The sequence below is a fragment of the Leptonotus elevatus genome, chromosome 15 (genome assembly GCF_054856555.1).
Source record: "Leptonotus elevatus isolate MCC_2025b chromosome 15, RoL_Lele_1.0, whole genome shotgun sequence".
NCBI classification, from domain to species: domain Eukaryota; kingdom Metazoa; phylum Chordata; class Actinopteri; order Syngnathiformes; family Syngnathidae; genus Leptonotus; species Leptonotus elevatus.
In genome coordinates, this window is record NC_141253.1 from 13,490,284 (window position 1) to 13,518,261 (window position 27,978).

The following is a 27,978-nucleotide window of genomic DNA, read 5'->3' on the forward strand; positions in this document are numbered from 1 at the left end:
TTGCTTTGTTGAGTACCATTACTTGCACAGGCAAGTTACCTAATGAGAGATGAATACCAGTCTATATTTAAAAGATCAAAGTAGAGCTCATAGAAAAATGGTAAGTTTTTCTCCTCCTCAGGAGATGAATCGTCGTCGGACGGCAGTCCTGGCAGTCCCATCCCAGATGAGGACAGCATTGTCTTCAGCCAGCTGACGTATCTCGGGTGCGCCTCTGTCAACGCCCCCCGCAGTGAGGTAGAAGCCCTCCGTATGATGGGCATCCTCAGGGGGCAGTGTCAGCTCCCCTTGGACGTCACGTTGTCGGTGCCAAGCGTATCTGAAGGCACTGTCAGGTAATTAATTGGAGGAATTTTAGTTCCAACCAAATTTAACATTTCGTTTTTTTGATGGTGTACCATATCTCTGCAGTTGTTACATGGTATGGCTCACTTATTTTTGTTCCTTCACAACTTCCAACAATGAATAGCTAAAAAGTTCTTTGAGTCTTACTTTTTTTTATTTTTTATTATTTGATTTAGACAGTTCACAGTGGGAGCAATGTTGAGCATTTTATACATTGATTTTCACAGGCTTTTGGATCCCAACAACAGTACAGAAATCGCCAACTACCCAATCTATAAGATTCTGTTCTGTGTGCGCGGCCATGACGGCACGCCGGAGAGTGACTGTTTTGCGTTCACCGAGAGCCACTACAACGCAGAGATCTTTAGGATCCATGTGTTCCGCTGCCAAATACAAGAGGCGGTAAGTCATTTCTTATTTATTTTCTCACTTGGATTAATGTACTACCGTATTTTCTCAAGTTGAGTAATGGGCATCAGTCTAGTAGACCGTGTCCCCATTAGCCAAAAATGAGGATAGTAAAAAATTCTGTTTGTGTGATATTTTCTGAATTACCATGGTAATAACTGAAGGAACTAGTTGTGTTGTTACTTATTTTGTTCCTTCACCCTTTTCACAAATTACACTTCACAGAGTCTTCTGATTAGCACGACGGCTGTTTGGGCACATGAGGAGACTTGTGATCATGACAGTTGATTTATTTCCAGTGAAACAGAGCATGTTTACTGGACTAGCTGAAGATAATGATAATGGATCATTATTAATGTTCCAGGACTTGACTCTGATGTGATTGCTCAACAATGTTTTATTCTCTCTCTCAAAAAACAAAAACAAAAACAAAAACAATGTTTTGTTCTGGGGAGCTTCACGTCTTGCCATGTTGCAGTACTTCTCCCTAATAGGCCTTTTTATTTATTTATTTTTATCCAGTTTCACATTATGTAAATTGTAACAGTAGCTGTTATTACTACTTTGTTAGATGCATCCCCAATCTGCAGCTGATTAAATAATCACCTCTGACCACTCTTTGACCAAATCACAGTATGTACCTCATGCACAATGATAAAGCTTTGCAAAAAGTCAAGACTGAAAATCTGTGTTCCGCTCACATTGCAGTCGATGCATATGAACACATTCAGTGTTGCTGGCAGTGTTCTGTCGACCTTGTCTAGGATTGCTGATCCCCTCCACCCTTGTAGCATGTCCCGCAGGAGCCATGTCAGTGTTAGGAGTTTCCCCAGTGCAAAGGCGTTATGTCATGCACTCCGGGCTGTGTTGCAGTACTCATATAACCCACACACAAAATACCAAGAAAAGCCCCCAGAACAAGAGGTGTTAGTGAGCGGATGTGTCACTGCTTATATGATTCAACAGAAGTGGGGGGGAGGGTTAAGTCTTCAGAGCATCCCAGTCCAAATTGAAACTGTATTTTTGTCACGCTAAAACTCGCATGAACCATAAAATATCAACTTGCAATTTTAGTGTGTATGAGGTAAAATGAGGATTTTGAATTTCAGCTTAGGGCTTCCTGAGTATAGTTTTCATCTCTTGCACTTTTTTTCCCCTCCTCTTTTCATTCCTAAAACACGTATGTTAGGTTCATGTCTCACGAAGCCTCCAAATTGTCCATATGTGTTCAGGGACAAATGGTTGATTTTAATTGGCTGGCAACCAGCTGGGATAGGCCCCAGTTCATCCATTGCCTAATGGTGCTCAAGCGCTATAAAATACCGTACTAGAAAATAATATTGTATTTCAGTGTTTGTGTATGTACTGTGTGCATGCTTTTTACTGCTTATTTTGTCAGATGACTTTGCAATTTTTCAGTACTGAAGCTTGCTTGAAAACCACATGTAGTGTTTAATGGGCCTCTGCTCAAAGTAAGACCCAAGTGTATGTAAACTTTGCAGAACATCAGTATCTCTGCAAGTATGCCCTTACAAACAATGTGTCCTTCATATTTTTGCCTATCAACACATTGGTTCTTCCTTATGCTGCATTAATTTATTTTAAATCAAATTTAATCTGTTTTGCAAAAAAAATCGTAGACCTTTACATTGCATAGATTCAAGTACTTTTCCAAAGAATGGCATTCATGGGCTTCAAAAATAGACACCATTTTGTAAATTTGTTTAAAAAAAATAGGGTTCATTCATTCATTCATTCATTCATTTCCTCAGTAGGGTCACGGGTGTGCTGGAACCTTTCCCATCTGTCTTAGGGCGAGAGGCAGGGTACACCCTGAACTGGTCACCAGCCAATCACAAGGGCCTAGTCCTGTATCAAAGGAATGCATTGACTTTTGATTTCACTAGTTATAGAACAAAAGTTATTTTGTGCACAGCACTGTTTTGTTAGGATGCTACTTTCTTTGGCCTACAGGCTCCTGTAAAACATCTCATTTTTGTTTATCAGTAAATAACAGCCTGCAAAAGTCTTTGATATCCCTCTTCCAAAGAACAAAAATCTTTTGGAGATATTTGAGAGGGGACTTCCAACTCCGCCTTTAGGCAATGTTTAATAGCAATTGCCTTTGAATATTTGCCGGTCACCAATCTTGAAGGCCTGCTGTCTAAAATAAGACTCTCGCTGCTGCAAAAATTTCTTCTTTTTTTTTTTTTAAACAAAAAAGTTTAAATAAGAACAGTTTTTATGAATTAAAACAAATTGGGACCACCTTTAAGCTGTGACATCTTTGTCATCTGTTTCTGATTAATAAAAAAAAAATTAGTGGTTTCTGCTAACATTTAGGTAATTTGATAGCAGTAACTATTGCAAATGACTCGGTGATCGCTGGTTTAATGAGATAGTTAAGTAATATTGATCCAGTTTACAGTGGAGTTGGGGATTACTACTCAATTTTGGTATTAAACAAGAATGAACCTGAGCCAGAAACGGAAAATTTAGTTTTGAAGGTGCTCGGCGTATTTGCATTACCTACTAAATTAGATTAGATTTAACACTGGAACCACACTTTTTTCCTCATATAAATATGAGATAATATAAATACTATTATCAATTAATACAAATACTATATCATCAATTAATTTAGTCCAAACATGAGTTAAAAGGCATGTTATCTCCGATATACCTTGCACCTGCTGGTCCCATGTGACAATGACAAGTGTGAACCTCTTCAATGTGAACAGTGTGACATAACAAAAAGGTATCACAACTCAGCTGCTGAGTCGTTGCAGAACATTGTAACTGTCTGCTCCTTGTCCTCTCTGCAGGTGAGTAGGATTCTGTACAGCTTTGCCACGGCATTTCGGCGGTCAGCTAAGAAGGCAGCACTGGCGTCTCAGCAGCATGCTCCACTCACACCAGACAGTGACTTGTTTACCTTCACTGTCAGCCTAGAAATCAAAGAGGATGACGGCAAAGGCACTTTCAGGTAGAATCATTGGTGTATTATTGTCCTAGTAAACATATACTGAATGATAATGTACACTTTATGGTTAAAAGTGTAAAAAAAAAAAAAAACCTAGGCATGCATTCTCACAAACGACTTACAAACATTGGATAAAGTGCTGCTTTTTCAATGGAAACAATGTATTAGCAATGTTTAGCGAGATCGACTCCACAATTGTCTTCTACCAGTCTCCCTTTCTTGTTATACGAAAACAATGTGAAAATAATTATGTTAATGAAGTGTAATTACCAAGAATTAAAGATGCTTTTTTGAAAAATAGTTACTCGAGGCATCGGAAAACTCGCTAAATGTAGCAACAAAGTCCCTAATTTTGCAACACTAGATGTGCCTTTATAAACAATCTGCGCCATGTCCACAACCATGTAAGCAATGCCATGGAAGCTGCAAAAAGAAGAAGAAAACAGTTAAAAGAAAAACAAAATGTCCTGATTAATTGCTCCAAGATATGATTAGTCAACAGTCAATTCCAGGGAGTCAACCTGAGTTTATTCAGTAGACAATGGTTATTGTTAATGAGTCTGTTATAGTGTTTTCATGCCATACCAAGTCAAGTCAAGTCAAGTAGTGTTGGTAAATAGCATTAAGTACCACCGTTAAAGTCAAACATCCCGACTTTTTGTACTTTCAAATGAGGGCATGGAAAATAAGACATCTACGTAAACGTAAAACCTATTACATCCACTACTACAGGTCTATTTATTTTCAATAACAAATACTTCCCTCTTTTCCATGTTATTTGCTTTCTTGTTTGTGGTTATGGAATTAAGACCGGAAATAACAAAATATCCTTGATGCTCCGATTAAGAGAAAACGGAAGCTCCTATGTTTTTATTTCTTCAATAACTTGTCCTCCTTGTGCATACAACTATAGATATTAAATGATGTTTACTTTCAGCCAGCAGATTTGAATTGCAAGCGAACAACATTGACACAAAGTACACACATGCTGGATATTCAGCTGAGTGAATTAGTTTAGTAAGATTAGAAACAACAAAACACAACCATATTCTTTATTTTATAAATAATTATGAACTATTTGCAATAGACATTCATGAAAATATGTTATAAAAAAAACTGGTAGATGTTCTTGCATGTCTTTCATGCATTGGCTAGTCACACTGGCTATTATTGTGCAGTGAGGAATTTAGATTTTATCTTTTATTTATTTATTTATTTATTTCCCCCAGTGCTGTAGCAAAAGACAAGGACAAGCAGAGCTTCAAACTGCGTGCCGGAATGGACAAAAAAATTGTCATCTACGTCCAGCAGACATCCAATAAGGAACTGGCCATTGAGCGGTAAAAGGGAACACACACGCACGTGCGCGCTGGCACGCACACGTGCACACACACACAGGGGGAAAAAAAACAAAGCAAACCTTGTCGCGCCAATCTTGACTGATGTACTGGATGACATGAACATTTTATTGTAAAGACAGAGATGGCACCATCTGTTTCTTTTCGATCTAACTGTCTAAAATGTGACCAATCATTTAAAGCTAAAGCATCCCACCACTCACTAATGAACACTCACAAGTGTACATCGTGTGTTGGCCATGATTTCTAGTTTATGTGCTCGTACATAGTTTTAAGAGGGTAATAATAATGGACCCTTAATTTCCATTGTGTCTTAAATTTGTTCCTCGTGATGTGTTATATGTACCCATCAAACAACAAATGCCTTCATAGATTTCAGTGGACGTCAAATGTGCAAGGATTTTCGCAATTCTCGGGCCAGCCCCTGTTCCTGTTCCCCGCGAATAGTTTTAATATATACGACAAAGGTTTTATTATTGTTGTTTTTTAATAACAGCAAACTTCACCTGTCATATATGTAGTATATTTATATATATTAAATGTGTGCCTCTTCTCCAGGTGTTTTGGTCTTCTGCTTAGCCCTGGCAAGAACGTCAAGAACAGTGACATGCACCTTCTAGACCTGGTGGGTTATTTGGGTGGACTTGCGTATGTATCTTTATACAAATTCAATCATACTTTGGCTAGATTTTGAAATGAATTAAAATTGTACTTAATTAGAATAGAATAGAATAGAATACTTTGTCTGACACAAATGGTGACAAAAAAATTTCTTTGATCAGGTTCTCACATTCTTACATTCCTATTAAGACACATTTCACACAAAAAGAAAACACAATAAAAATGAAAATAATTAAAACAAATGATTAATGCATGTTAAAAAGTGCTGTGTTATATTTTAAGGTGTTCAGAATGATAAAAGCAGAGGGAATAAAATTGTTGTAGATATTTAGTTGATTAATGGTCTACTGACACAAGACTGAGGGGATGTAGCGATAGCGGCGATATCGCAATATTTGAATTGCCACAATACCGTGGTTGTCATATTGTGATATGAAAAGCAGCGCATCTCTGTCAAAAAACATAATTTTCACTGACTTCAGCCGAACACAGCATTGTGAACTACATAAACTGTGATAATTTGTGCCACTTTTTTTTTAACAATGTCCTGAGATTTTACATAGTATTTTGAGCTTTACTAAGTTATTATAATGGATATTATTTTGTAATATTGATGTAATGAGATTTTATATCGATTAAAATATCTATAATATTAATAGTAACTCTCCACATTTTATTTCAACAAATACTGGTACATGTCTCCTCCTCAATAAATACCTCACTGCTAATAGATGCTTGGTATTCGCTGCAAAATACAGTCTACACTGTAAATAAATATAATATATAACATAAATAATATAATTACGGACGGAACTTCTTGCTTCAAAAAAACTTTAAAATAATTTTTTTTAACCACCCCGCTCACCTCATTTATAGATGACAAAAAATAATGCACATCATTTGTCAAGTGTTTGAATATTTCTGCATTTCACTATAAGTGCAGTTATTTGTGTGGGCATTAGCTAATTTCCTCCCAACTTGTGCCCCTTTAGGAGTCAATGGGAAAAAGCTCTGACGGGAAGTCTTACATCATCACAGGAAGTTGGAACCCCTGCACGCCCCAGTTCCAGGCTGTGAACGAGGAAACGCCCAAAGGTAACAAACACAAGCTACTGTATTATTATTTTAAAAAACAACAACAAAACTAACTTATTAGTTCCTTTTGTTGCCTGTTTCACATGCAGCCCATGTAAATTGCTTTATGGTTGCACTAATCTTCAAAGCACTTATTAAGAATTTGGCATACATTTTAGGCAAAATCTCTCACATAATGTACATTCATTCATTTTATAGTGCATCCAATAATGATTGACACACACACATATTTTTCCTTATTCAAAAATGGAATCACTTCATTCTTTTGATGAAGAGAACATTAGAGCTTCATGGCAAAGGCTGTGAATACTTACAGTATTTATTTGTGTGATGCTTTAGGTTTTACAAAATTTGCAAAGATCGAAAAAAAAAAAATAAGGGAGGAAAATAAATCTGTTATCAAACAAGCCTGTAACATAAGGTAACAGTCAGTGTGATTGTACACAAGACAAGAGCTGCACTATTTCCATTCTACAGACAAGGTACAATTTCCTAGGGCTCTTTCGCATCTTTTTATGATGATTTTTTTCTCACCTGCACGACCATTGACGATCTCCAACTATCATGACACTGAAACACTCACTTCCTTTCTTGGGCGATGAACAGTCAATGTTGCTCATTTATTGGTGGTGGCTTATTGGTTATGAATGATAAAATGTGTTTTCTTCCTTTTCTAGATAAATTAATGTACATGACAACAGCGGTGGACCTCGTCATTACAGAAGTAGAAGAGCCAGTGCGTTTCCTTCTGGAGACAAGGGTGCGAGTGTGCTCCCCAAACGATCGTCTCTTCTGGCCCTTCAGCAAGCGCAGCCACACTGAAATCTTCTACCTGAAATTGCGACAGGTATGTATGCTTACGGCGTGCACTTGCGGTTTTATACAAACAAATGAAGGTCAAGCTTGAATTCATACTAATACAAAGTGAAAGTACTACTGTTATCAGTCTTCCCTGATATTTTTCCCCCACTGCATTTTTACCAGATGGAACGCAAGGAACGGAAGAGTCCCTCCTCAGACATACTTTACGAGGTAGTGAGTTTGGAAAGTGAGACAGAGAGAGAGAAACGGAAGACCACAGCCAGTCCTGGTATCCTTCCTGGTGGGCCTGGTTCTCTGGTCACTTCTCCACCTGAGGATGACGAAGAGGAAGGTAATTCATTTTTTGTCTGTTTCTCAGCATTTTTGTGACCTTATAAACATCTTAATGCATTGAATCAAGAATAAAATGTTGTTTTCAGCGTAATTTATATATTATAGATTTTTTACATTAATTGACTCATTAATTCATAATGGTTATTTTTTTCTGCCCAAAATCATCATCGGCCTAAAAAAAAAATCCAGATCGATTGCGTCCTAGTTTCCACACATAAAAACTAATGCAGAAGAAGTCTTTTGGATTAAAGGTGATACACCTTTCAACAGCCAGAGTAGTCAGTTTAACTTGATTAAAACCTTGTGATGTGAATTACCATGCACTAAATGACTGGGAACCTAAACAGACATCTCACTGAATAGTGCGTACACTCAGATATTTATCGTTATTCTTTTAGAGTTTTCTGGCACCGGTCAAGAATAACTATTATACACTACTTAAGCAGGAAATAAAGTCTCCCGCTGAGGGCTGCATCGGGTATAAAAGTGTTGTTCACCCAAGGGCTTTTGGCAGGTCGCATGCAGTTTTGGAGAACTCCTTGTACTGTACTTAATGTTTCCGCAAGTGTGTGATTGTGTTATTTTAGGACATGTTCACACACATACAGTATGTGGATATTCTGCCTGAGCTGACGGCGTTTTGAAAGAGGTCCGAATGCGACCGTTAAAAAAATAATGGGTTCATGGAGCGCAAAGGAGGTTTGTTTTTTTGTCTCAAAGGAGCGGCGCCTCGGATTTAGGAGCTTAAGTCGTTCCTTCACTTGTTAGATAATTAACAGTAAAAGGATATGAAGGACTTTTCATAGCTCAGGAAATCTACTTTTTAAATGATGCTACTAAACCTTTGTGTCGCTGGCGTCGGGCCAAAACCTGTACCTCCAAAATCGTCAGAGGAGACCCCAAAAACGGTATGTTTGGTCAACCATTAACATGGCATCATCAAAGAGAGAAATACATTTTCAACACTTAAGATTGGTCAACAATTCATAAAAATGACACCCACTCGTGTGGACTGACCAAGAGTATAGATTTTTGGAAAATTTTCCAAATTGTGACTTATGAGGTTTTGACCCGATGATATTATATTCAAAATCCTTGGTGGTAAATATTAGTAGGCTATTTTAAGATGACGGAGATAATTGTGTCAGATTTAAGAAGCAGATTAAAGTGGCCTAAATTTCACAACTTACATTTTGTAAAAGTGGAACTGAAGTACAGGGTGCGCTGAGAGGGTAAGCGCAGTGCGCAAATGGTCACATGCGCAGCTTTAGAGTGCACATTGGTCACAGGTATCAATCATAGGTCACCTGGAGACAAACATTCACACTCTCATTTACACCTACGAGCAATTTAGTTTTAATTTATCCTAATGAACATGTTTTTTTGAACGTCGGAGCAAGTCCGAGTACTCTGAGAAAGACCATTCAACCATGGATAAAACGTGGGCTCCACATCAAATGATCGAGCTAAGATTCCAATCTGAAATCACTGACTGTGCATGCATGTGGTTATCCCCAGACCACACTAACCCATCATTAATTCAGATAGGTAACTGTGTGACGCCAAAGCACTGCCGCCGTCAGCCATGAAAATCAACTGTTTTCCTTGTTGTTGTTATTCATTCTCCATCTCACAGGCAACCAACATGGAAACTGTGGAGCATCCTTTTACTAAAGGTTGCTGCATTATGCAACACATCATACAATGGCTGTTTTGTAGTCGAGAAAACAAATTTTTGCAACCTCTAGGTGAAACATGTCCCGCTCTTGGCCATTTTCTCAAATTCTAAGAAGGCAGACAAATGCTTTGTTAAATACAGTGGAACATCTGATGTTCGATGGATAATACGTTGCTTGCCTGGCAGAGGAGTCGCTTTACCACTTAATACCACATCTGACCTTTTGCTGCAAATTCAGTTCTTTTATTATTTACTTATTGCAATAAATTAGATTATGATAGAAATGTTGATGTATTCCAGGAGTTTTCACTCCAAAAATTAATTAAAAAACTCCAAAGATTCATTGAACACAGACATGTGATAGTTTTTTTCTTTAGCTGTAAGATAGAATCATCAAATTTTTAAATGAAATGAATTCATGAAGTATTTCACTTCAAGTCTCAAGATTTGCCAAAAGTGTCATGACATCCTTTTTTGTCATGGAGATTTCAGCACCATTTGACTTTAAATATATACTACTGACTGTCAATAGCTGTTGAGTCATTAAAAGTAAATTGTTTGTGTAACAAGTCCGTGTTCTTGTGTCTAGACAATGATGAGCCATTACTCAGTGGTTCTGGTGATGTTTCCAAAGAGTGTGCTGAGAAGATCCTGGAGACCTGGGGAGATTTGTTATCCAAGTGGTAAGGCTTCTGTTGCACGTGTGCCTTTAACGCTTGCATGATTTCCTTTTATTTATTTATTTGAGAGAACAAAATAAGCAGCTTATTGGGGTAGCTTTCCTATTCCACTATTGTTTTTTTGGTGTGTTTTTTTTAAATAAAAAAATCATGTGATGGGAAAATAAAATGGGAAATGTGGTGTCTTTAATTAGCTGCTCGTTAAGGCTGACACACAGAAAACCTGCAGCTGTTGAATGAAAACATGTGTGTTTTGGGGAGCTCAAGGAGGACAAAATGTAATTGTTGCACTGTTTAAGTTATCTGACCCTAAGGACAGATGACTTAAATGGTCCGTCATACTATTGAACCGTGAATGATGGTCATCATGGTGAATACAGATGTTTCCATACTCACTGCTTTGGCTCTTCTTTCCGCTCATCTGTTTCACCCTGAACATTAAAATGCCAGGTATTACATAATGTGACACATTGTTAATGTAAAATGACATTAAAAATGGAAATGTATATATATTGAGCAACAAAATCCAAATATTTTAAATTTTACATTTTCAAGTAGGATCTGCTATAAAGCCATGGATAAAACGGCACTTGCTCTGTGTACAGTGGAAACAAGAATTTGAAGCACCCTTGTGAAATGCCAGGTTTTATTATGTAAAAACAAATCTGGCTAAGTTAAAAACAGTGTAAAAAAAAAACAAAAAAAAAAAACAACAGCTGTACAATCCAGAAATAAAAAAAATTAAAAACTAGAAACGAGGTACAAAAACACCTTGCACTGCGAATGACAAGAGCATTGGTTTGTCATTGGAACATTAGACAACAATGTTAACTAGAATTACAATTGCAAGCAACTACAGTGTGAAGTAACATCCGAGACTCACTGACCATGGCTGTTTGTGATGAATTCAGTCGCCACTGGCGATGATGTTGCCACACATCTAATTATCTGAATGCGTTAAACTGCCAGCATTTTGTGAGTTGTCTGAAGGCACAGGCGAATAAACGCCTACTCTATAGATTCTTCCAGCTCATTAAAAAATTGATCCATCACTAATATGTTTATGTGGTTGTAAAGTTATAATTAAAGTAAATATTTGTAAGAACACATCAAGGCTGTAAATATAAAACAAATAAAACATGAAATATGAAATATGGCAGTAATTGAGCATGCATTTTTGCGATGACGTATTTGTCAAGCTTCTGTGCAAAGTAGTTCATTGGGCAACATTTATACCCTCAGAACATTGTATACCAATAATGTTGTAAACAGTGTTGTGCACAAATTGGTGGTAATTCAGATGTTAGCTCAAATGCGCATGGGAATTTAAAAATCAAATCATAATTTGTAGATTCAGACCAAATTGTGTAACATCACCGGAACCAGTGTTTTCCTTATTCGGTAACTGGTAATACGAGTGTGCTTTTGACAGTTTGACATAATGTGGGAACGCCATTTGACACGTCTTAAAATAGATGCGATTGTTTAGAAAATGAAAGCAAACTGCGTACATTTTAAGCAAGCCGTCAGCTTAGATATTAATGCATAGAACCTTGTTGCCGTGTTGAAAAGGGAGTCCTGCAATGGTATGTGTTAAAGCCCAGATTATAAAATGACATGTGACTTGTACCATAGCTACATTTCTGACATTTGTAACAAACCACTTCGCGTCAAAATCGATAAAGAATTCAATGAGTTCTCATGAACTTATTGGAGCCAAACACGCGTCTTTCCCAATTGCTAACATATCTATGGTCTCCGCAGCTAGCTAGTGTGCGGGCTAACCCAGCCAGCATTCAGAATTTGTTGTTTACTGTAAGGACACTAATTACTGGGCTTTTACAACACCAAAGTGTGCAATAACCGACCCAGATTATACCTTTGACCACAATGGAACGTGAAATTGTACTTAAGGTAAGCTATTTGAAACTTAGAAGAGCAACTTTTCCATAGTTAGAACTTAAAACAATGCGGCAATGAATATAATAATAATAATAATAAAATAATTGAATATCAGTCTGTGTAAAACACTTTGGACAGGTATGGTTTGGATAAAGTGCTACATAAGTCTTCTCCATTTACGGTACTATGTAGGTCAAATTTTATTTATTTTCCGGGATATGCGTATATTTTTTCCTCGGAAATACGTCATAGTCATATTATATTAAGTTGTTCACCGACGTCGGCACGATTACCGAATATGGATTCTAGGAACGAATCCAGCCCCAAGTTGTAAACCAAAATTTTTCTTTACATTTTAGCTGTGTTGCAATAACATGCAAATTAACATTGATAATAATTTGTGTCATTCGTAAATCTTTTAGCTAAATATTGAACCTTTGCAAGTTTACATTTATAGTACACAACAGTTTGAATCAAGTTAATATGACGACAGTGTATCTGCTCTCAACAATGGAAGCTGCCTAGTACCGTATGTGTTGTATAAGGCAAATTTAACATTCTTCTAAGTTACCTATTGTAATAAATCAGGGAAATCTGGTTGGCTCATCCTTATTACTGACGACTGCTTTTCCCCCTCCTTTCCCAGGCATATGAATCTGTCCGTGCGTCCCAGGCAGCTTCCAGCTCTAGTGCGGAGTGGTGTTCCAGAGGCGCTTCGTGGGGAGGTGTGGCAGCTCCTGTCTGGTTGCCACAACAATGACCACCAGGTGGAGGAGTACCGCACACTTATCACAAAGGTAAGTTTAAATAAGTCTTGATTATGCATTAATAATCAATTAGTACATGATCAACTGACGTGTGTCCTTAAACTTGATGAAGTTATAGAAGTCCTGAATCTTGTTTTTAGACTTAATGGCACATTTTGAGCACAAAAAGGCAGAGGTGGGCAGGATAGCTAAAAATTGAATTCAAGAAAGCGTTCTCTTACGTAAAAATAATATGACTCATATAAAAAAAACAGTATTACTTAAATAATCTGTGAAACAAACTACTCAAGTACCAAGTGACTGGTGAGTAACTTGATTTATTTTTTTAATTAGCATGAGAAAAACAATATAAAGGATATAGGAATTTGCAAATGCCGCTCAACATTGTCACTTACAAAACAATAATATAAATGTAAAAAAAAGAAGAGCAAATTAAGGCAAATTCAGCAGCAACAAACAATAATTTCCTTTTTTTTTATTTTTTACTCTTGTTAAACACACAGTACAATAGTCTCACCAGACAAGCAGCGATTATTTATGTACGCTAAAAAAAATCTGCAATTTCTCAAGAATAACAACCACTCAAAAAATATTATACCCCACCAAAATCACCCTTAAACGCAGGTATTTCTCTGTACTCATGTAACATGCTAGATTAGGATGTTTTGTGTCCAGACAAAGCATTTCTATTGTGAGAAGAGAAGTTCTCTTAGCTTGTTTGAAGCCTCTTGTGTCACGTCAGCAGAAGAAGGGGAAGAAAAAAAAAGTGCCCGGATCTACGCATACCCCCTCTGAAGATCATCCAGTGTTGTAAAAACGGCTTTGTGGAGAAAAAACTTGCTTTGGAAACACCCATACTTCTTGCTGTCTGAGGCACTTTTTTTTTTAATCAGGTATCGCATGTTTGTTTCTAGTATTTTTTTTTAAATAACAAAAAAAGTAATCTTGACAATACTAAAGAAGAAAGAAAACATCATAGTGGTCTTTTTTGCCATCTGTAAGGACAACATAGATTTCTGCCATGCTTTATGTAAAGCAGTCACTTAAAAATCTTTTGTATGGCGCCGTGGAGACAATACACAATCAAGTGATTGCGTGTCTCTGTTTGATTGGTGAAATGGAGGCACACTACATTTGTGGTTATTTTTGGATTGGTGAAAAAGTTATCTCATAGGAGTCTTTCTCACAAACAACAAAACAAATATCGGTAGATTGCACAACCACTAATAAATATATAATGCAAATACAAGTAGCGCAGTGTAATGGATTTCTTCTTAACAAAAACTACTCTTTGACGTGTACAATGTATCCCAAAAATGATGTTCCATTGCTACCCACCGCCACCTTTAGGACATGTGAATGGATAACTACATTTTATTGTATCATTTTAAATTTCAGAGGGTTGACAGCTGTTTGCACGCTCACTATTGTTTTCAGACGCTTTTGAACTAATGTCACCAGGGATTTTGAGTTCTTGGCACATGGTTTCCTGGAACAAAAAGTGCCTATGGCCCATTGGTGTGTTGCATTTACTCAGCAGCTCGAGGACCACAGAACATTTATATAAATCAGTTTGATGTCACACAGAAGTAACTGCACTGCATTGACATGTAGAGAAAAAAAGGGGCATATAAAAGAGGAAGATAATAGAATTTTACACTTTAAATAAATGCAGCAAGTAGTCGTCCAACCAGAAATGTCGTTCACTGCTGCATCAAAGAAAAAAGGCTCCTGGGTCTCTGGAGAGTTGTAACGGTGGCCCGACAAAAATCCCAGGACTTTTATTTTGGGAATGGTTTCCAAAAGTTCCCAGTTCCACAGTAAAGCATTGTAAAAGCCCTTAATTGGACATTTTTACGTTGTGCTACGACATGTATGACTACTCGCCCAAAATAGCAACAACCACAAAAAAATGCAATTGTCAACAACAGTTTTTAAACAGTTTTAGCCTTGGTTTTGCACTTTTACTGTGTACTCTACAATATCCATCCATCCATTTTCCGAACCGCTTATTCCTCATGTTTAGAAAATATAAGTAATTGCTTTTTCCCTTTTAATGTTTCATGTGTTTTTATGCTTGTTTAGACATTGCAAGTACAGTAGTTATTTTTCATACGTGTGGTTGAGTGTAAGTACCAGAGGTGACTCAGCCCTCTTGTATTTGACTGGACCCCACCACCACCCACCCCACAATATGCCACTGCTGGTCTGAGTTCTCTGCTGCAACTCTGTACATTGCTTATGTAAAGAAAACTTCCCCGGGGGCTCAATGCTAGTTCCCAGGTGGTGAAAAGATGTTGGTCTTGCCTTTTTCCTCCACTCCCCCCCGTTCTTCCTTTCTTGCTGCCTGACCACTCTGCCTTCCTCCCTGTCCAAATCTTTTCTTTTCCTGTCTATCTCTTTAGCTTCGCACAGTTCCTGTGCAACAACAGTCTATGTAGATCCATTTCTGTTAACTTAAATGGTATGAATGGAATGTTAGCTTTCACTCACAATACCATAACAATGATGTGCAAAGCTACTGATTTGATGATAGCCACTGGACAGAAAGTTGGAAGGCATTTTTAAAGCATTCCAGGATTGGAAAACACGTGCAGCTTGTCCAGCAGACACTTCTCGATTTATTTAGTCTACTCAAAGCTAGTCTGGTTAAGAGACTTTGAGGAATAGTATATAAAGTATGTTCAATAATAGTGAAACCTTTAAAGTTGAATGCCTAGGAGGTCATACAATTGAGAAATCAACAGAAATGTTTCGGTAAATTGGCTGGGATAGGCTCCACCTCACCCTCAATCCTAATAAGGGGAAGAAAATGAATAGAAAATGAATGAGTGAGTCAGTGGTCGCATTGAGCGTCAGTTTTTGAATTATTATTATTTTTTAGCCTTTTGCTACTTCATTACACCAGACGTGACAAATTAAACTGACTCCTAAGAGTCACATTGGTATTTTTGCATTTTGCTGTAGACAATGGTTAACTATTTTACGCTAAAAACGATCAAATAAAAAAAACTGGTTGTATGATACATATCTACCACTCAACTCGCTTTTGTGATACAAATAACAATCAAATTAATATAATAAATGTTTGATGTTTTTAATGTTACTAACATTTCCAGTTAAATAAACAAAGGCTGTATGTTGGCAACATTTTGTTCCTGGATCAGATTTGTATTATTTCCTAAGGGAAAATTTTGTTCACCCTTGGATATGTGCATTGTAATTATTTTATTGTGTATTTCTTTAATTAACCAAAAAACAGAAATAATAGATCAAGCTGTTGTGTGATAAAACTCAAATAGAAAAGTATTTTTCTATTCATTTTTTTCTATTAACATTCACTTTGCTATCGTAACTCATTATAATTTGCCTATCTTCTCATGTACTAATTATTTAATTACTAGGTTCCATTTATATATTTTTTCAATTTGTGCATACCATAGTAATGTGCCAGCTTTTAATTAGTTTTGTGTTCTTGTGCACGCTGCGTTATCAGCCCGTTGTGTGTGCATCCCCCTTTGTGCTGCACGCACATTGTGTCCTAGCTAGCAGCCTCTTTGATCCCTTGACCTGGTCTCATCATGTCTGAACATGCTGTTCGTGGGCTTTTCTGATGAGGCCATTGAAAAAGTGGACACAATTAGAAATGTAACCTTTTTTTCCCTTAATAGAACCCTAACACAAGACCCTCTGCTACAGAGAACTGAAAGTACCAGATTATATTTGAATGCTGACTAATTAACATTCCAGCCAGCAGCCCAAAAAAAGCTATTGTAGCCATGGGCCATATTTATTCTTTATTATTTTCATAAATTAAAGCAGGCAGGAGCTATTGACTGACAGAACAACTATGTGTGATTTTGACTAGCCCAGTGGAACTTTGTGATTGTTCTAAAGTGACAAGAGAACAGAAATAGAAAGGCAACACCTATTTGATGTGTGAAGAAGCTAACATATGGGTTGACAGAACTGACTCATCATCACATAAGTCACACTTAAAAACAACAACAACAACAATGTTGCAAAGTGACGGTGTCCTACATTCACTTTTTGGTGTGTTGGCTGTGCTAAGGAGACACAAAAGAACTTAAGGGAGAGAAAATGGCCCACTGAAGCTAACTCTAATGCATCTGTATTTTTTGGCATTTCTATTCATTTATTCTTAAAACTTCAGTGGCTTGTGTCACCCATATGGTATTGTCTCGTAAAGGGCTAAGGGTACCAACCAGTGGAAATATAAAGTAGAGCCTTGTCAAGTTGAGTAAGTAGGCTACCGTGCATTGGAGACTGGGCAGTAGTTTCACCTAAAATTTTCTCAAGACATGTTATGTTTTTAAAATTAAATGTAAAAAAATGTTTTTTGGTATTGGACACTTATGTTTCGGGAATGTCATCTTTTCCAATAAGAAAAATCAAGGCAAGTGCATGGCCGGATGAGTTTGTGTAGAAAAACCTGTACTATATCAATGTGATTAACTCAAATGGGGACCTGGATATGGAGTTTCACTCAAGCAATGTGTTCGGATACTTTTGTCCACATATAGCATGATTGTTACAGCACTTTCAGCAAGACAAAAAGGCCATTGTGACAGTCAACCAGGGCTTGTATTATTGCCATGTGTTAGTCACGGGAACGCTCTTTCCAAGAGGTAGCCAAGGTTTGTTGAAAACACAAGTTAGATGTTCAAAGAACTGAGGGCCTTTTGTGAAAGACAAAAAGTGCATGATTTCAACCGCATGGTGTGCTTGCATGTCAAACTTTATACCGATTAGAAAGTTCAAATGTACAACCTTGTAGTCAGCTGGTTTCTTCTAAAAGCTACGTATGCCAATGCAACCAGTGCTTGAAGGCGTATCTTTCACATTGTGATGTTCTTAATTGCAGTACAGTAATACAGTGGAGCCTTGACATACAAGTTTAATTCATTCCGGGACCTTACTTGCACCTCAAAACACTTGTATCTCAAATCATCTTTTACTGTTGAAATGAATGGAAATGTGATAAGTCTTCTCTAGCACCCCCAAACACCCCCCCCCCCACACACACACACACTTTATTTTTCTTTGCATGTGGGGTGTATTGGCATTTGACAAACAATCTTAAAGGTACATTACTGCTACCATCTTATGTTGTACTGCCACTGCAGGGAAAACAACGTGAATTGATGGTGCATGGATATTTTGAATTGTGAAGTGATGGTTTGTATCTAAAAACTAGAAAAATTTCCGCGGAAATTTTGAATGGGCCTGCTGACTCACGTGGAAACACGCAATACTTGGAGCAATAAAAATACAATTTAAACCATTGAAATCGGTCAAGAAATGTGGAAGTTAACCATAATCAACTAAAAGTATTACTGCCCCTTTAAGAAACATGCACATTCACGCACATACATTTGATTTTAACTAACATTGAAATGAGATGAACAGTTAAAAATTCAAACCATTGAAATCGGTCAAGAAATGTGGAAGTTAACCATAATCAACATCAACTAAAAGTATCTTACTGTCCCTTTAAGAAACATGCACATTCACGCACACACATTTGATTTTAACCAACATTGAAATGAGCTGAACAGTTTAAAATTTAAACCATTGAAATCGGTCAAGAAATGTGGAAGTTAACCATAATCAACTAAAAGTATTACTGCCCCTTTAAGAAACATGCACATTCACGCACCAACAGACGTCACGCACCAACATTCCATTGATTTTGTATAGGATACGCACACTGCAAACAAAAGCCTCTCACGACTTAACGGTTGAAGATGCAGATTCCAGAAATGGCTCGTTAGAACGGCAAGGGTTTGGGGAACGCGAGCATGTTCTCAGTTTTTTAATGAGAGCAGGTTGAAAACTTATGATTGATCGAAAATGAAGAGGGAAAAACGCCAAAATTAAGATGGAAAAAGAGGTGAAATAGTCCGACTTCTCCTCGCTTAAAGTGAAAATAAAGGTACTAAATGACACCTTAGCCAAATAAAAATAGGTTTGTCAGAAACTAGACACTTGTGGCTACAAAATGTGCGAATTTGATGTCTAGTGAGCAAAGGTTGTGGCCATGGTGACGAGTTGAAGTGAAACTTGAAATCAATTTTTTCCCTGTCTACACTCTGATTCTTAATTGGTCCGCTCAAGCCCATGCAATACAAACCAATGTGATAAAGGCTATTTCACTCACTGTCTTTGAACCCGCACAGGGGGGAGAGCTTTCATTCCTTAAATTTTTTTTTGACACTGAACTAAAGATGGGAAAAATTCCAACAAAATGAGCTCAAATTCATATTGGTCGGTTAACGTATGCGCGTGCAGCGTGTCTTGGAAAAGGGTGCTTGATTGGAGTTGATCTCTTTCGGTTTCCCATTCATTCCTATGGGACTTTTTTTTGGGAGTTTTTTGGGAATAGCGTCGCCATGGTAACTGGGAATTCTTATAAAAATAATAGCGCAGCGAGTCAGATCGAGCCGCATCGTTTGATACCTCATTTGTGCCGGTGCGATCTACGGTACGGGCCGCATTTTTGCGGAAAATAATAAACCCTTTTTCCCTTTTTCTAGGATAGTAATATGTGCCTTCTGCTTTGCAGCAGGCCCATAACTACAACACCAAAAAATACTTGTAAGGCAAAGCGCTGTTGTGATTAGTAAGGGAGCGTGTGTCATGCGCTCGCTTCTGCGGAGCCAAACTCCAACGCAGACCTGCAGTTGTGTCTCGTGGACCTGCATGCCAACAAACGCTCCCATGACCCCAAGATAGGAGTGGCTTGTTAAAGAGAAACAAGCATGGGGCCCCCATTAATTACAACAACTACATTCATCGTAGTGGCGAGTTGCATTGTTGATTTCACAGTTTTTGTTTCCATTTTGGTCTATTGTGCCCAACAAAGCATGGTTGTGTAGTTTAAACTAGCATTGAGATCTTGCGCAGTGCATAAAGTTGAGGTCTACTTTGTGCTCAGCTCAGCAAGCAAATGTCAAGATGTCATGCGCCCCTCCTCTTTATCATTGCGGCTGTACCCTATTATTATTGCCATTTTGTTCCTAGTATCTTGGACTTCTTTCTCACCTTCCTCCCTTCTTTGACGAGCTCTATTCCCTTGCCTCTCTCTGCCATCTTTTATCCAATTCCTCCCCATCCAACCCTTTCCTCCTTACTGTCATTTATTTTTAGCTCCTCGTGCGATGGGCAGAGGGGGTGCGTGAACGCAAAGGAGTGTGTCTGGATTTTCTGTGTGGGGTGGAGAGAGAAAGGTGCAGGCTGGCGTGTGTTTGCGTGTGTTTGGGTCTCGATCACGCGACAGCAAATTGCTCTGCACGAGACAAACTCTGCAGCCTTCACAAAGTCATTAAATGAGGATATGGATCATCTAGCATTTGGCTATTAATATCCGATGAGGCTTCTAATTTTAGTGCAGGATCCTGTGTAATTAGATGTAATCATAACAGCCCATATCCTCGTAAGTTGTAGCACTGGTTCATTAGAGTGATGGGGGCCGATCACGACTAAGTTGTTTAAGAAGATGCGATCAAAAATCTCAAAACGCAGGCCTGACCAGTTCTTTAGAGTTTATAATAAACAACTGTCTGCTAGGAGGGAGATTAAGATGTCAGGTTGGCTTGTGCCGACTCACTATAGCTGACGCTTTCAAAATACTGTAGTCTCATGCAGCATCTGCAAATCTGTTAGCCCAAAAGGAATTTATGTGAGCATACATACACACATGGTGTTTTACCATTTAATACACATCCCTTAACTTAATGTCAGATTTATTTCAGTCTTGTCATTTGATTCTATATATATTGAAAATATTTATAGCATGCGTCACATTTTGAAAGTTAATGGCTGTTTATATGCTTCTATTATATTTGACGAAACTTGATGAACTCCTACCTGAATTATTTTGTCTTCTCCCCAACTGCCTCAACAACACATAGACAAGTCACTGGTGAGGAATTATCTGTCACACTATTTTTTCTGGTGCTAATTAACACAATCAGAGGCTGTGAAATGTAATTATTTGTGCTACACTTTCATGACCTATATAATTCTCTTTCTTGGTTGCTGTGCATTTTTGTACATTTGGGTAACAAGCATTATCACAGTAATTTGTGCAGCTGGTTAAGGAATAGCACACCATGAATAAGAGGGCATACAAATGCAATTTAGGTTTATGTTCAGGGAATTTTAATCCTTTCTCTATTGGATTATTGTTTCTCACCAGTGGATCCAATTTTATTTTCCATGGTTCCAAGCATGCAGAGCGAATGGATACCATATTGGTGACTAATGCTGGTTGGTCATTGGGAGGAGAGTATTTGTCATTGCGCATCATTATCTAATTTGGGGATACACAGCAACTAATGACTAAAATAAACACACTTGTTTCTCAATACACGATGATTGATGCTTTTTCATGGGCAAACCATGCAGTATGAGGTGCAATTTGCAGTACCTGGGCAGCCGTGGCACCATGCATGTACCGAATGGGTGGTGTAAACCACTGTAGATGAGAAATGTTGTCATTGTGGCGTCATTGATTCTTATTGTATTATTATGTTTGGGTTCATTTTAAATACCTGGTACGATTAAAGATACATTTGTTTGGACAGATATACAGTAATTTCTGGACTACAAGGCGCTACTTTTTTTTCCTTTCTTATCCATCAGATCACAATGGGGCACATTATAAAAGAAGCACAAGAGCGTCAGGCAGAGAAAACCAAACCAAGTGAGCCCAAATACAGTAGGAGAGACAGAACGAGAGCGAGACAATTTGCGCCCTCATTATGGAAAAGAAAGTAGCGGTAACATTAAAACACCTGCGGCTTACAGTCAGGTGCGGCTTATATGTGTAACAAACTCGAGTATTCCCCAAATTTAGCTAGCGCAGCTTATAGTCAGGTGCACCTTGTAGTCCAGAAATTACTGTAATAGTGACAACAAAAATTCTGATCTCATAAGAGCCAATTGATGGTTTTCTTGGTAATAATCAAAAACAGTGCTTTTAAGTAGGGGTGTCAATATTAGTGTGTTAATTTTGAGTTAATTTATAGTTCCTTTAACACGATTAATGACAGCCCCCTTACTTGGAATTGAAACTGGAAGTATTCCATTCGCAACACAAAGGACACGTCCACATCAAAATTGAATAATAATGCATATATCTGTGGAGACTGGGGTCAAGTTGTATTTTATATATATTTTTTAATGTGCAGAACTTCACCAGTTCAGATTAAAGATTAGATAGAATATGTATTTCTAGTTTCTTTAGAAATTCAAGTGTCAAGACAACATTGTGTATTATTTCACTGAAAACAGGAGAACACTCAAATACAATCACAAACGGATCAACACTGAAGTAGTGTGTATTTTCTGTTTTTCATAGCAGCACAAAACACTGTGTATTTATAATAATCACAGGAATGTTTACTGTAAATTTCACTCTTGACTCCGTCCGTCAGTGTTTCAACTGAAACTTGTGTATTTAAAATCAGGGATTTTAGCAAACATGCATTTCAAAGAAAATGACGCACGCAATGGGTAAACGCTAAACACTCCTTGTTTGTATCCGTATTAATTTTTTTGCAATAAAATCTGACTGTGCATGAGAGCACAGTGGCAGAAGAAAAATGGTTGGATGGGGGAGTCGGAGAAGGTGTGGGATGGAGGCAGCCGCATGTCTCTACTCTCGATGATTGGCTTGAGCCACATCGAAGGGAGGGACTTCTGCCGCTGTTTCTTCAGCGAGCAAGAGAGAGAGAGCTACGGTGGGAGGGAGACTGAGAGTAAGGAAGAGAAAGAGACTGTTATTAAAGGAAGATAAACCATCATCAAGAGGAGGCAGAGGGGTTCTTCCAGCATCGGTATGCCTGCCTACCTCATTTCCACTTTAGACATTGCTGCTGCTGCCCCTCATAGATGTTACAGCTGAGGTACGGAGGTTTGTTTATTTGTCTGTGTGTGTGTTCAGGCATTTTTAACATCTGTCACATCTTATACTGCTTTCCTTTCAGCAGTTGGCCGTGATACTGTGGCAAAGGACGGAAACTTGGGGGGGGAAGAGCCGGCACACACGGAAGTGTGGTGGAATTACTGTAAAGAAGAGGCAAGAAACGAGTCAGGAATCAGGACAAGCTGGACGAAGCATCGTTCATGACTGCTATGTTTTTTCAGCATGTTACACAGTGATATATTTTCACTGGAAGCTGTGTTTGTGATGAGGTGGATTACAATAATATAAGAGGGACTCCTCATTCTGTCCCTTCGGCAGGGGATGTTGGAGGCATCTCCGGCTTTTCAAGCATAAACCAGACTGGATTTTTTTTCTTCTGCAAAGACATTTTTTTGCCTTGTGCTCAGGACAAGTGTTAGTTTGCACAATCAGAGGGCTTCATCACCATTCCATCCCTATTGGAACTGAAATGAAGTGGCAGAATAACTACGGAATTGAAATATGGAGTATTTGGTCTAGACTGAAACTGTGCAGTTAGTTTCACAGCCAGGAAACTACCTGTAAAAATAGTCCTTGGGTTGACCTTACCCTTGAAGGGCCCCACGAGACGTCATCCTGCCCGAGATGATGAATTCCTTCCTGGATCCACTGAACCAAAGTTCTGCTGACCTGTCGAACTTCTCTGCTCCCTTTTGTCTGCTTGAAATTAGTTACTCCAAAATCATCACCACCTGCCTGCTTGAAGTCTCCATTATCCTTCTCCTCACTGTTCTGATTATTTCCGGCAACTTGGTGGTGATTTTTGTTTTTCACTGCGCCCCTTTGCTTAGCCAGCACACCACCAGTGCTTTCATCCAGACGATGGCGTATGCTGATTTGCTTGTAGGTGTCAGCTGCCTTTTCCCCTCCTTGTCCTTACTTCATCACCTCCAAGGACTTGACCCCAAACTCACCTGCCAGGTGTTTGGATACATGGTGTCTGTTTTGAAGTCCGTCTCAATGGCATCATTAGCATGCGTGAGCGTGGATCGCTACATTGCCATCACAAAACCCCTGACCTACGCAGCCCTGGTAACACCATGTCGAGTGCGCTGCTGCATCGTTCTGATATGGTTGTACTCGGCACTGGTGTTTCTGCCATCATTCCTTGGCTGGGGGAAGCCCGGTTATCATGGCGATGTGGTGGAGTGGTGTGCTGTCAAGTGGAAGACCCAGCCAGCCTTCACAACCTTCATTGTCGTGCTTCTCTATGCCCCCGCCGCTCTCACCGTCTGCTTCACTTACGCCAACATCTTCAAGATCTGCCGGCAGCACACAAGGGACATCAGCGAGCGTCACGCACGTTACCGACCCCAACCGCACCAAGACCCAGGTTTGACATCTGGATCTCTGGTCAAGGACAACGGTGAGCTAGACCAAAGGCATTCGCCCGTCTTATTAAAACCTCAGAAACACCAGCATCAACCATCGCATTATCAACAACCATCTTCAACATACCCGGACAAACGGTATGCCATGGTACTTTTTCGCATTACCAGCGTTTTCTACATCCTGTGGTTGCCCTACATCATTTACTTTCTGTTGGAGAGCGGTGGGATCTACCACCACCCTGCAGCGTCTTTCCTCACCACTTGGCTGGCCATCAGCAACAGCTTCTGTAACTGTCTCATCTACAGCCTCTCCAACTCAGCCTTCAGGAAGGGCCTCAAGCGTCTCTGCTCCTACTGTTTACACCGCAGTGGCAGCGGCTTCAGCGTAAGGAAACCAAAAAAGGCATTCATCGGTTCGATTGAACAGGGATGTGCTGGGACAGGGTACGGATCAGGCCATGGAGACGCAGGAATTGGCACATGTCATGTGTAGCGCCTGCATCTGGGACAGCCTTGTGCCAACATTGGCCATCAGAAACTCTTCTGCAAGTTGAAATGTTTCCACTAAGTGATGGAAAGAGGCGGCTTTGTGCCACCGCTGTTTCCGTCACATTTGGAGGTTACACAGATGTCCTCTCTGCTCACGCCACAGCTGGCAGTGGGAAGAGTCTGGAGTGAAGCACTGAAGGATAAACTGTCCTAAATTGCCCTACAAGGTGTCATTCATTCTTGGGAGGGACAGTCTGCGAAAGATAGATGGGATTTTAGAGGAGATGGGATGCTTCGTCAAGTGTTCTGTTTGGAAATGTATCTAACTTATTTTGCAAAGGCGACACAATGCAAGGACTGAATATTATCATGAAGGAAACGTAGAAGTGATCTGAACTGTTAATATGATGTACTTTGAGGTATTCTTGCTGTACATTGCATTTATTAAAATCAATGAATGATAATGTCTGATTGTGCTTAGTCAGTGAAAAGCAAACACAAACAATTAAGAGGTAGAGCGTACATCTTTTATCAATTTTTCTATCAGTTAGTACAGGATATTCAATCTTGATGAAAATTCAATGAGTTTAATGAATGATCGAGTGGCTTTGACTGTTAGCCAAACTGCTGTTTTTTCAACTCCTTTATTTTTGTTGTTCCATGTAATTCAGTAGTCACCCCAATTTTCTCTGATGTCTGTTAGAAACTAAGCGTAAACCATCAAGCAAAACCATCAAGCAAAACCATCAAGCAAAACCATCAAGCAAAACCATCAAGCAAAACCATCAAGCAAAACCAAGAGAGTCAATGTTTTCACACTAACTGTACGCTGATAACTGGTACATTTTTTAATCTGGTACATCTTTTGCCTGGGGACAGTGGTCTGATGACACGCTGTGTGTTTTGTGGTAGCTGAAACTTCACGTCCCTAATGTGAAGCACTGCCTTGTTCCGTTGAGTGCAGTGGTTGTTAGGTGCAGTATCGTGATCACAGTAATGTACCTGTGCATTTGCACAAAACCGTTGAGCATCACAGGAAAAGACACAAAAACAAAACAAAGGGGCCGTTCTCTCTGGTTACAAAGTTCTTCTGAAAGCAGAGTGACCCCTGAGACTTCCATGTGTCTGTGTGCATGCACGTATTGTATATTCTCGTCATCTCTTCAGCTGTACTTTTCGGAGCTTACTGGAATTTCACATTCAGCAAGCTGAATAGATCTATTGTATTACTGTGGAAATAGACAACATAGCTTTATATGCAGTACCTTATGTTATATACCAAAGAAAGTTGGCAGTTTTTTTTAAATAATTTAGTATCCAGTATGGGGGTTAATATTTGAGGGGGATCTGCACTTTTGGTGTAGATTGTCAAGACTGTGAAGTGCACCTTGAAGTAATTCATTGTTGCCTTGAAATACAAATTGAAGTGGGAATGTGTTATTACCCTTACATTTACAGAGGGCTTTGTTTTGTAGACATGGGACTGTTAGACCGAATAGACCTGGGCTGTCAATTGTACGTGTGTGCAGCTCATAAAGCTCACATTCAGTGAAGTGTAACTGCTAAGTGAGCGTTTGTACAATTCGGTTATACCAGAACGTGACCAGTGGTTGAACAAGACTGTTAAAGCCAGGGTGCTAACGCGGTTATCACCTTCCATTGCTCGACTTACTCCCACTCGAAGATATTTTAAGTGTTTTTGTGGGTGTAGTTTTGTAATTATGATGCACAATCATGATAGATTCACGTCTTGTCTTACAAAATGCCGTCATTTGTGAATCAGTGCCAAATATGATAATCGTTCATGTTACTCGTTACTAAGTTCTGTTGTCACCTCATTGTCAGTGTAAAGAAATAGCATAATGAATGTGTGTCTATTCCATTGTGAAGACTTAAATGAGGCGAAACATAACTGCAATTGTATTTATTATGAAAGTGCATCTTTCCCTTGGCTTTATCGAGGTGAACCTACTGTAAAATTATTTTCATGCTTGAAAAGAACAGATTGTAATCTACGGAAGTGATCAGATTTTTGTTTTTGTTTTTAAGGCAATTCAATGTCAGATGACGGGTGTTGCTGCTGCCAACAATTTTATGTGCACTACTTTCTGGATTGTTTGTTGGTCAGGGAGCAAGTGGAGTCATTATTTTGTTAATGAATTTTCAGTCTGTACATACAGCATGGCTCCTTGTAAATAAAATACTTTTGAGAGATACTATAATTAAATTATTTAGTTAGACAAAATCCACTCAAACTAAATACCATTGGTCATACTTAAGAAGAGGTTGTACAATCTTAATCAATGACTGTGCTTTAACACACGTTGCAGAGCTGGAGACAGACATTTCCTTATCTGTCTTTCAATCTGTATTGGGTTTTTTTTTGTGGTTATTTTAGGATCTAAATAGGACACACCACTACGGAGCTAATTGTACACTCATGACCCAGCTTTTGTGAGCATCTGACTTTTCAGTCTTGAAAATGTACTTTGAGATAGAGTCCACTCTTAACAATGTAAGTCATAGTCATATGCAGAATGAGTTTTGTAAATTGAATTCGTAGACTGAGAATTTGAAATAAATCCATCAAATGTGCTTCTTTTTACTGTCACTTTGAAATGAGACCCTGTGGCCAATACCAGAAGACTTTATGATCTGTAGGTGGCAAACCTATATGTACTGTATATTGTATTGTAACTTTGTACATGTTGTGCATCTGTACTGAGAAAATAAATGTAATTTTATCTCTGTGTACTATTGACATATTTGTGTACCTTTTCTAATCACAGTATATGTTCAAAACAGACATGATGCGCTCTACATCTTATGATACAATTTTTACAACACACTGTAACAAATATGGTCAATAGAATTCTTTTGTAAGATCTAAAAGAAAAGTAATAGATTTCAGTTGCTCAGGACTTCATCATTTGCTAAATTGCAAACGTGCCAGTTTAGAGTGTTGCAGAGAAAATGCTAACATGATGTAAATGGACTGTAACGCACCAGCACCAGAATGCAGAGCGCTGAGTGTGCATTGTGGTAATGAGGCAGCACACGTTTAAGTGGATGACTGAATGATGGGGGTTTGATGCTATAAGAGAGAGGAGGAAGTCTATTTGGCAGTTTACATTGTCTTTGGTGGTGCTATTATGGTCTACCCTTCTATTGTCTT

The 27,978-nt window shown here is 38.6% G+C and overlaps 2 protein-coding genes across 7 annotated transcripts in view; both read left to right on the forward strand.

The window, feature by feature from the left end:
* rabgap1 (RAB GTPase activating protein 1) overlaps positions 1-27,978 on the forward strand; it is a 64,008-nt gene that overhangs the window by 10,410 nt on the left and 25,620 nt on the right. For all 4 annotated transcript variants that reach the window (XR_015097242.1, XR_015097243.1, XM_086096557.1 and 1 more), the window contains 10 exons: positions 122-335; positions 573-747; positions 3,579-3,739; positions 4,966-5,076; positions 5,653-5,719; positions 6,708-6,810; positions 7,488-7,657; positions 7,795-7,963; positions 10,233-10,326; positions 12,872-13,022. Coding sequence is in view for 2 of the 4 variants with exons in the window: in XM_086096557.1 (XP_085952683.1) it covers positions 122-335; positions 573-747; positions 3,579-3,739; positions 4,966-5,076; positions 5,653-5,719; positions 6,708-6,810; positions 7,488-7,657; positions 7,795-7,963; positions 10,233-10,326; positions 12,872-13,022 (1,415 nt within the window). In the remaining 2 variants the exon portion in view is untranslated. The remainder of the gene's footprint in view (positions 1-121; positions 336-572; positions 748-3,578; positions 3,740-4,965; positions 5,077-5,652; positions 5,720-6,707; positions 6,811-7,487; positions 7,658-7,794; positions 7,964-10,232; positions 10,327-12,871; positions 13,023-27,978) is intronic.
* LOC147162026 (putative G protein-coupled receptor 21) lies at positions 22,773-27,558 on the forward strand. Of its 3 annotated transcripts, XR_015097328.1 has the most exons (3): positions 22,773-22,924; positions 23,006-25,515; positions 25,555-27,558. XR_015097328.1 is itself a non-coding variant. In XM_086097729.1 (2 exons), the coding sequence occupies exon 2, from the start codon at positions 23,569-23,571 to the stop codon at positions 24,805-24,807; it is 1,239 nt and encodes a 412-aa protein (XP_085953855.1). In that variant the 5' UTR covers positions 22,773-22,924; positions 23,006-23,568; the 3' UTR covers positions 24,808-27,558. The 3 variants fall into 3 exon arrangements, 2 of the variants coding, with proteins under 2 accessions (XP_085953855.1, XP_085953856.1); XM_086097729.1 differs by having other exon boundaries at positions 23,006-27,558; XM_086097730.1 differs by having other exon boundaries at positions 23,009-27,558.